Source organism: Diabrotica virgifera, chromosome 2, assembly GCF_917563875.1.
Source record: "Diabrotica virgifera virgifera chromosome 2, PGI_DIABVI_V3a".
Lineage (NCBI taxonomy): Eukaryota > Metazoa > Arthropoda > Insecta > Coleoptera > Chrysomelidae > Diabrotica > Diabrotica virgifera.
The window spans coordinates 16881130-16891611 of record NC_065444.1 but is presented as its reverse complement, the minus strand read 5'-3'; the positions used below and the strand labels follow the sequence as shown (position 1 = coordinate 16891611).

The following is a 10482-nucleotide window of genomic DNA, read 5'->3' as shown; positions in this document are numbered from 1 at the left end:
CCACCTTCTCCAATATAGAATTCACTGTATGCTCCTGCCACTTTCGCTTTTCTTTTATTTTTCTAAACTTTTACCACCACGGAATGGTGGAATTAAGAATTGCCCATATCGTAGCTAGAGAAACCTTAGCACAAAATACGAAGATTTAACCCAAAACACTTAAATAAAATATTCTTCCTTACCGAGATACAGAGTGTGTTATTACAAATATTCGAAAATTACTTTAGCGCATGGTTAAAGCACCTTTTAATATTTTTAAAGGCATGCTGAAGGGATATATACTTCTTTTTCGCCCCTTTCCCCCTTACAATCTATGCCACTGTCGTAATAATCATTTCAGCATGTTTTTTTATTCTTCGTTACTTTTTACGTAAATATCATCCTCTGTCTCAATGCGATAGAGTAAGTAGTTTTCAAGGTATTTGAGTTTTAATGTAATGGATTCAATAAGATTATGTATTTTAAACACATAATCTTATTGAATGTAGTTTAAAGTGCATAGTCTTATGGAATCCATTATCTTTAAACGCAAATAACTTGAAAACTACTTACTTTATCGCAATGAGACAAAAATATGATACTTATGTAAAAAGTAACAAGGAATCAAAAAAACATGATGAAATGATTATTAAGGTAGTGGCGTAGATTGTGAGGGGAAAAGGGGCGAAAATGAAGTATATACCCCTACAGCACGCCTCTGGCACAGAATAGGAAACAATTGTTACCTAACAAACCTATTCTGTGCCTCTGGGAACAGCGGAAACCTATCGTCTAAGACTAGTTGAGGTATCCTAACATGTGCAAACTGTGTGTCAAGTTTGAAAAAAAATATTAAAAGGTGCTTTAACAATAGGCTAAAATCATTTTAGAATATTTGGAATAAAACACTCTGTATCTCGGTAAGGAAGAATATTTTATTTAAGTGTTTTATTAGTTTAAATCTTTGTATTTTGTGCTAAGGTTTCTCCAGTTACTATATGGACAATTCTTAATGAAACACCATGTATAACTAAAGTTTCATTTTACAACAGTTTGTTAAAAATTTGAGCCTGTAATTGTTTTATTTCTTTGCTTATTCGCATTTTCAAACTTTTTAACATTTATTCTTTTTAACAGTGTATTGTCATGTCGAACAAGCCTGTTACCTCACGAATCAATTAAACTCGCAATACTTAATCACACACACGTCTACAAGTGTTCTCAGGGACAATGTTCCGAATGCGACCTTTTTTTCTTCAAGTCTCTACACTAATTGCTAGAAGAGCCGCTCAGGAGTAAGGGTACGGTGGAACTCAACACACTGTATAATTTACTTAAGATCGGACAAGAGAAAGTGAAGTAACGAGACAAAATAGTATTTGATCACGAGTGCATCAAATAGTCAACATCTCATTTTAATATTCTTAGTCTAGTTGTATTAAAGATTGAGTCGAAAATGGAAATGTGGAGTATATTCGTTTGTCTTTTTGTCGTTGTGCCTGTTTTAGCCTCTGAAGTTGTTCGTAAGTTTTTGAATTTTTTTTCATATACAGTTTTTTCGCACATTTTACTGGTAACATTGTTGTGTTTTCTATGATATAAAAAAATCTTATTTTTGTTCAACGTTTTGCAAATTTCTAAACCACCTTCAAGGTATTTGTATTTTATACATTTATTTATATTTTCTACATAAGTTATAGAAGTTTTTTTATAATTTCGTAACAATAACCGTCATTGAAAATTATTTTCATACATAGTGTAAATTTAAGAATTATTTAAAGATATTTGTGCTTTATTGTTTAAAATAAATAAAATCCACTTCTCAAAATTAAAAAATCTCGTTTTTTTCAACAATTTTTTCAAAAATTCTTATTAAACGCTTTTCTTTAGTTCAATCGTTTGGATCAAATCTTATGACGTTAATTTGACTGCCTTTTCTTCAATGCAAATGAATGAAAATTTGCAGACATATGCATTCGCAGGAACAATACACGAATAGTCAATAATTTTTTTTATGTTTATTAATTGTTTAAATAAAAAAACTATTTTAATGGAAAATGCTTAAATTTTCTTGTTTTTTACAATGTAGAAACTTGAAACTTTTACAGATTGTAGCTAATTATATGAACTACAAATAATTTCACTTTTTACGTTAATTGTTTACGTTATGCTTCATAAATAAACAATAAAGTTTCAAATTGTTTGCCTATTCCGACTACTTTTCATGTTTGTACATCATGTTTATAAACATCCTAAGCGGCGACGATCATATACATCCCTTTTTTAAACATGACGATATATTTTAATGTTGAAAAGTGTAAGACTAAAAAGTAAAAGATAAAAAAATATGAAAAAAATTTTGTAAGGAACGCTTTTCTTTAGTTGCCAGTGACTAATGTTAAAAATATTATAAAAAAATCAACTAAAAAGCAAAAATAAAAAAATAAAACTTTAAGGATTATTCGAAAAAAACTGTTAGACAGATTAAATATACAAAAATCTCACACATTCGTTAAAAAATTGAAAAATCTAACACATTCGTTAAAGAAAAGCGTGGGGTGGGTCTTCATTGAATAAACGGTTTGAGGATAGATACTTTTTTACTGCGATCTATCCTCAAACCGTTTATTCGATGATGACGCGCCCACGCATTTCTTTGACGAATGTGTTAGATTTTTTCAATATCTTAACGAATGTGTGAGATTTTTGTATATTTAATCGGCCTAACAGTTTTTTTCGAATAATCCTTCGAATTTTTTTATTTTTGCTTTTTAGTTGATTTTTTTTATAATATTTTTAACTTTAGTCACTCTAGTCTTTAATCACTACTTTGGTAACTAAAGAAAAGCGTTTTTTTAAAACTTTTTTTTTATATTTTTTTATTTTTGTAATACAATTAGGAGAAAGGTAAAATTTGCTTGGAATTATCGGCAGTTGCACTTTCGGTCTCTTTGTTACGTATTATTCAAAATATTCAAATTATCCTTCTACGCTTGCATATCATTAAATTTCGAAGTCATGTAATTTTTTAAGAAATCAGTATTAAGTTTTCGATTTCTTTTTTATAAATGTCTGCATAGCGAATACATTGCGAAACAGGAAGACATCTATATAGGGTGAGGCAGATAACTGGCCTATTAGAAATATCTCCAGAACTAAAGGCAACAGAATCATGAAAATTGGAATAAAGGGGTTTTGAAGGATAATCTATTAAATGAAAATATTTTCATCTCTTTGCAACTTCCGGTTATACCGGAAGTTGCTTATAACTTCGTTTTTTTTTAAATGGGACACCCTGTATATTTTTACATTTTTGGATTCTCTTCGATGTCTTCTTTCTTAAAATATGAGGTTTTGTAATGTTATACAGGGTATTTTAAAAGATAATTACGTTTTTTCATTAATTTCGTAGCAACATTCACACCCTGTAGAATTTTAGTAGTTTGACATCTAAAAGTCTACTTACGTTTAAATGATTTTTAATATACTCTACTATTGTTAAGAATCATTAGTATAGTTAAATTTTCAATTTTAGTATACAGGGTTGGTCGAAACTCGGAATGAGTATTTTCGGAGTTTTCTTAAATGGAACACCCTGTATATTTGTATTGTAGTGAAATGATATTTTATAGTACTTTTTTATTTCTTAAGCATTCCCTATACCTAACTGCTTTAATTTGTGAGTTATTGGTGATTCAAGCTAAACATTAATTGCAACAAAAAATACGTAAAATTTTATTAGGTTGACCGTGAAAATGCTTAGTCCCAAATAATTTTTCAGAAATAAATACATATTAATCCAGACTGGTCCTTAAAATTACCAATAATGGTTTATCTATCAAAATACCTACGTAGTTAAGATTGTTGGTGCGATTAACAATTAAGCACAAATTAAAGCAGTTAGGTATAGGGAATGCTTAAGAAATAAAAAAGTACCATAAAATATCATTTCATTACAATACTAAAATACAGGGTGTTCCATTTAAGAAAACTCAGAAAATACTCATTCCGAGTTTCGACCAACCCTGTATACTAAAATTAAAAAAATAGCTATACTAATGATTCTTAACAATAGTAGAGTATATTAAAAATCATTTGAGCGTAAGAAGAGTTTTAGATGTCAAACTACTACAATTCTACAGGGTGTTAATTTTTCTACGAAATTAATAAAAAAACGTAACTATCTTTTAAAATACCCTGTATAATATTACAAAACCTCATATTTTAAGAAAGAAGACATCGAAGAGAATTCAAAAATGTAAAAATATACAGGGTGTCCCATTTAAAAAAACGAAGTTATAAGCAACTTTCGGTATAACCGGAAGTTGCAAAGCGATGAAAATATTTTCATTTAATAGATCATCCTTCAAAACCCCTTTATTCCAATTTTCATGATTCTGTTGCCTTTAGTTCTCGAGATATTTCTAGTAGGCCCTTTATTTGCCTCACCCTGTATAGTTTTTGCAGGTTCTCATGACAAATTGTTAAAGACATACAGCTGCTTTTTCTTTGATTTTTATTACATTTTTATATACTTTGCCTGTTCTTTGTGTTTCTTTGTCATTTTGTCAGAAATATGAAATTTTCAGAATAGCTCAAAACTAGATGACAATGCGATTCAACAGCTTTTACACGGATGCATTGAGTTTTATTTGGAATTTTAAGCCATTTTAAATTTTATGTGGTAAAATTAGTCTCACTTTTCTAAAAATATGGCGATACTTTCTGTAATGTAAAATTTTCTATTCATTTGTATGCGCTACTGAATATTTAAAATTATTAAAATTAAAAATTCCAAATTTCTTGTGTTAGAAGACAAAGGAATTGAAACAACAAAAAAGTATTTAATGTTATATTGTGTCCTATAAATAATAAAAACGTGGTATTATAAAAAGTTCTTGTTTTATAAAAGTGTAATTATTACTTTTAAACAAATTATAAAAAGTGAAAAAAAAATGCTATAAAAACGTTTCTTATACAATTAGAGAAAAATGGTTCCAATAAAAGTTGTAGATCTTAAAAAGTTGTTTAATTTGCGAGTTTCTAAATTAAAATACACTTATAACATGTTCAATTTGCAGCTCTTAATGTTAATAAACAATGAAAATATGATTCTAACAATAAAGATTGCCATCTTGGTTGCTATTGACCATAGAAGGTTCTTTTTTTCAAAGATTGTGTTATTCACCTATTTTTCAGTGAACCTACAGTCCTGTCGCCAGGGGGGTATAACGGCCTCCTTTATTCAGATGGACTTATCCAAGTTTTTTATGTAGTTTGACCCGTAGAACACAATTTTTTTGGGTAACAGTTGATGCGGATGTCGATAAGATTGTTATAAACAAAGAACTTGAGAAATTACATAACAGCGATTTCTCGCAAAACAAAAGATTTCTTCGTATTTTTTGGGTCATTCTAAGCAAACAATGTTGTGAAAAGTTTTTTCGTGTAATGCATAGTTTTCGAGATAAACGCGGTTGAACAAAAAATCGAAAAATTGCAATTTTTGAACCCGGATAACTTTTGATTAAAAAAGAAAATAGCAATTCTGCTTACCGCATTTGAAAGTTCAAGTGAAATTATATCGGTTTTAATTATTTGCATTGCTAAAAATGTATTTTTTTATTGTTAAACAAAGCTCTAAACACCTAGTGTTTCCCGTGCCTAATACATGCGTTTTAATGCATGCTACGTAGAAATTGCCTCGCTTGCACTTGTACCTACTGTACCTACTCGTTTGATTTTAAATGAGAGATCATTGAAAATATCACTCAAGCAGTAGGTGTTTATAGCTATGTTTAACAATAAAAAAATTTTTTTGACTTACAACACATTGAAAAATGCCACAAATGATTTCTGAACAATAATTGTTGCCAAAAATTTTAATTAAATACGTATTTTCTGAAAAAAAAATATATAATAATATACTTACAATCATAAAATCTATAAAAAAAATAAAAAAATTATATAACTTGCATTGGGCTTGAACCTACTTCCCGTGTATCCCGCCGTACGAGAGTCGAAGCGATTTCAGACTGCACCACCTTCGCGTATACGTCATGTGGGAATATACACAAACTGAACAACTTTTTGACATTTTGTTTATATGAATTTTTATTAATTTGATTTTTGTCGAATTTAAATACAACAATATATAGAGTAAGAAAACGATACATTAGATCAAAATTTGTAGAAAGTTTGTTCGTAATCAGATTATGTAAATAGTATGCAAGTACTAGGTAAGTACATTATTTTTTTTAAATTTTCCAAATAGGTATGAAGATAATTTTTTATTGGAATACAACTGAAACATTTAGAATTACGTATCTGTGGCTTTTCAAAACTATTTAAAAAGTCACTATAATTATAAATTTGATTTTATTTCTGTCCTCACAACAATAAAAACTAATATATTATACAACATTTTTGTTTACCGATAACCTACATATTGAACAATTATTGACAGATCATTTAAACACCCAATCAGAGCCCGTATAAAGACTAATACCAAACTGTCGGTGTGCCCATGCGCGCAGATCAATATAAATTCACCCTCAATCTCAATCGCGCCTAAAGAAGTATAACTTCAAAAAACTTAAGTTAAACTTAAGGTAAGTCCATCTAAATAATGGAGGTCGTTGTACCCCCCTGGCGACAGGACTATTACAAGCGGGTGACATAAAAATATCAAACATATATAAAAATATAAAAGCTAAAAAATCAGCACTTTTTTAAACAGTCCTCTTAATAACAATTTTGCTAAAATATTTTTTTATCTTTTTTATTATATTTTTTAAGATATTTTTTAATATATCTTAAAATTGATGCCTTAAAGCACACTTCAATTATTTATGCACACTGCAATAATTTATAAATTGCCATAATTTCAAAAAGATGTGTTAATATCATTATTCAAAAAACAAAAAATAATTTTTTTAGAACCTTTAAAAACCTGTATTAGTAAGATTTTTTCAGCTGTTTTTGAAGTTATACTTCTTTGCCGGCGATAGAGGGTAAATTTTTATATGGGAAAACCTAGCGACCGGGCGCATGCGCATTATAACTTTGTCCTGATTGGATGTTCAAATGACATGTCAAAAATTATTCAATATGGCGGCTGTGGCACAGCTGTAGTTAGATTATTTATGGTTGTTGCGTTTTAAAATTTGTGTGAAAAGAAACAACAAACAAAAGTTAGTTAATAGTTATACTGCCTTTTTAAATAGTTTTCATATACCTATATTTTTGGACTTTTGGACTATTTTGGACAAGGAAAACTCATTCTAATTTGGTAAGTAGTTTTTATTATAATCATATTGTAATTATACATTTGGATTAGGTTGAAATACATAACCTACATTTATTTTCTCAAGAATGCGGATTTTAGAGAGAAATCCCAAATTAGGTTCGATTTTTATTTTTAAATTATGATTTTTTGGCGTAGATTTATTTATCTAGTAGGTATGTAATGCTTTGATTTACATACTTAATTTGATTACCAACAAAGTTCTACCAATCTTCATCTAATATATTGTTTTCTTACGTTTTTGTTATATTTTTATATTTTCTTCCACAAAATTTGAACTACATAATTTAATTTTCAAAACAACTGTCAAACAGTAAAACGTTCAGTTACCGTATTTTTCCACATGATAAATAATGTGGGATTGGACGAGTGAGTCTACGCTTCGATTACGAGTCAAAGCGGCACGAAATTCAAGGGTTCAATTCCCGATGCAAGTTTTATTTTTTTATTTTTTTATGCATGTTATGATTGTAAGTATATTTGTTATATAATTTTTTTTTCAGAAAATGCGTATTTAAAATTTTTGCCAACAATTATTATCGTTCAGAAATCATTTTTTCTTTGTGGCATTTTTCAATGTGTTTGTGTGCGTTTTATTCTTTTATTTTTTTTTAATTTTTGGTATTGTCTTAAAAATCACATAATATGTAGTAGAAGTATAACTTCTTACGTGCGTACAAAGTACACACACATTCTTGTTTCTTTACTGGCCTATACTACGACCTTAGGCCTTAGACATAATGTGATCAGTTTAGGTCTTATCGTTTGAAATGTGCAATAAAACGTCCAAATTGTGAATATAATGTGATAATTATATTTTTTTAGAGCGTCGTAATCTACGCTAGTAATGACGATTTTATATTTATATTTCCGGGGTATTATTACAATAAGTGATTAAAAACTGAGATGACAGGACTAAACATTTTTTGAACAGTTTGATTAACATGTGCTATACAGTTAGATCGCATCTTGTTTAGTAATTTGTCATATAATCTGTCGTATGCGTTTCTCGATTTCTTCGGTAGCAAGTTTTGTGATATTTTTTCCACTTTTCTGCGATTTCGTGGGGAATTTAAAACTTTCTTGCACCTTCACTTTTTAGGTTTGACAGCAGCAGATGTATTATAATTTATTTATGTTTGACATCATTACCTTAACGACGATATTGTCTATTCTATCTATCTAATCAGTCCTTGGCCTTCCCCTTTTTCGTTTGTGGTTCTACGGTCTCCAATGTACATATATCGTCTAAAGCCAAGCGTCCACAGACCCGCATCGTACGCAACGGATTTTAGTTTGCCTTACAATTATTGCCGATAATGCGATCCGTACGATGCGGATCAGTGGACGCGATTACATAAGTTTCTGTACAAGGCAAACTAAAATATGTTGCGTACGATGCGTCCGATGCGTACGATGCGGGTGTGTGGACGCTTGCCTTTAGTCCCTCTTTCATACTTCTGCCTTAGGGTGTGCCCAGCGAACTTATATTTAAGCTTTGCTACTTGGATTGAGACATCTTTCACTTTTGTTTTGTTAGGGATCCATTCGTTTCTTTTCTTCTCCTGTCTGATAGTTTAATGTTTAGCATTTGCCCTTCCATGAATCTTTCTGTCTTTAATTTTTTCCATATTTTCCTTTGTAAACGTCCATGTCTGAGAACAATATATGAGGACAGGGAGTATACACTGATTGATGAAGAATTGCGTACACTACTATGATAAATTTTCTGAATTTTTAAAAATATTTAGATTGTGAATACAACAACAAACTAGTATGACATACAAGTTTGTATACACCGTGGGAATTAATAGATGTGTATGTATACCCTCGGTCGACTTAGAAATACTCGCGCCAGAGGCCCTCGTGTTTTAAAACAGTCGTCCTCAGGCATAAACATCTACTTAATGCCCTTGGTACATAAATAATTATTTTATTTAAAATAAAAAGCGGCACACGGCAATTGCAGCTTGCTTCATCTCACGAGAGTAAAATTACAGTAATGTGAACGACCCCGCTTACAAAATACATACAATAGCTGCATGAAAACACAACATGAATTGAAGTACCTACTTTAAAAAATGAAAATAATTACATCACAAATTATTCTCTGGCACTGAAAGAGAATAATAACATTGCAATTTAAAAAAATTAACTACTATAAAAGAGATAGGTATTATTTATTTTGAAATGATTTAGAAAGGAAAATGTGGTTTTTATTATTATTCTAAAATGTTAATAAAAATCATTTTAGTAATATAACAGCCAAACATATATGGAATCATTTAGATTTCTTATTATTTCGAACGAATTAAAAAAAAAACAATATTACGATGTCAAATAATATTTATTTTAAAGCAATTTAGTCGCCAATGCATAAAAATTAAATAAAACAATAAATGTTGAAATAACAAATTATTGAAACTATGCAGTTATTTTACAGACAATAGCATAATTTCATTGAAACTAATAATGGCGAAATTGTTTTTATTTATTTATTTATTTATGTTTTTTTATTAGTCCAGTTACCACCCCTAGACTTTAATGTTATGCAAACTTCAATTTGCGTGGCCACGCTCCTTCTCAAATTGTCAATACTTTGTTGGGGTAGGTTGATATCTTCTGCTTCAAGGAAGTCTGTAGTCACTCTGCTTGTATGTGGAGGTTCATTATTATGCATTAAACATTCATTTTCTTCCATTGCACCACACGTCATTAGTCTAGAACCAAATCAACATACCTGCGAGCTGTTAATGGTAGGGGAACAAAATATGCTAAATGTGCAGTCACTCGAGCGTTGTGGGGACCTATAGGTTGTGAAGAGTAGATCCTAAAACCAAAAACGTTAAGTAAAGTTTTCCATTTTAGTGGGGATTTCCCATTTTTAATTTAATTTTCCATTTCCAACAATCGTTCTTTAGATAATAGCGCCATCTATCCATCATCATCATCATTATTCTCTTTGCCTTATCCCTATGCGGGGTCGGCTTCCCTAATTGCATTTCTCCACACAATTCTATCCTGGGTCATATCAATATTAATCCCCTTTACCAACATGTCCTGCCTAATCGTCTCCCCCTCCCCTTTACCAACATGACCAAACCATCTCAAGCTATGCTCTCTCATTTTGGCATCAATTGGTGCCACACCTAGACTTCCCTTAATATACTCATTTTTAATTTTATCTTTTCTTGTCA

At 30.0% G+C, this 10482-nt stretch overlaps 1 protein-coding gene across 1 annotated transcript in view; it reads left to right on the top strand.

Annotated features, from left to right (window-relative positions):
- The first annotated feature begins 1173 nt into the window (after window positions 1–1173).
- The window catches only part of LOC126880624 (uncharacterized), a 78222-nt gene continuing 68913 nt past the window's right edge, over window positions 1174–10482 (top strand). Inside the window, exon 1 of the mRNA XM_050644635.1 lies at window positions 1174–1502. Within this exon, the coding sequence (XP_050500592.1) occupies window positions 1436–1502 (67 nt within the window). The 5' untranslated portion in view covers window positions 1174–1435. The remainder of the gene's footprint in view (window positions 1503–10482) is intronic.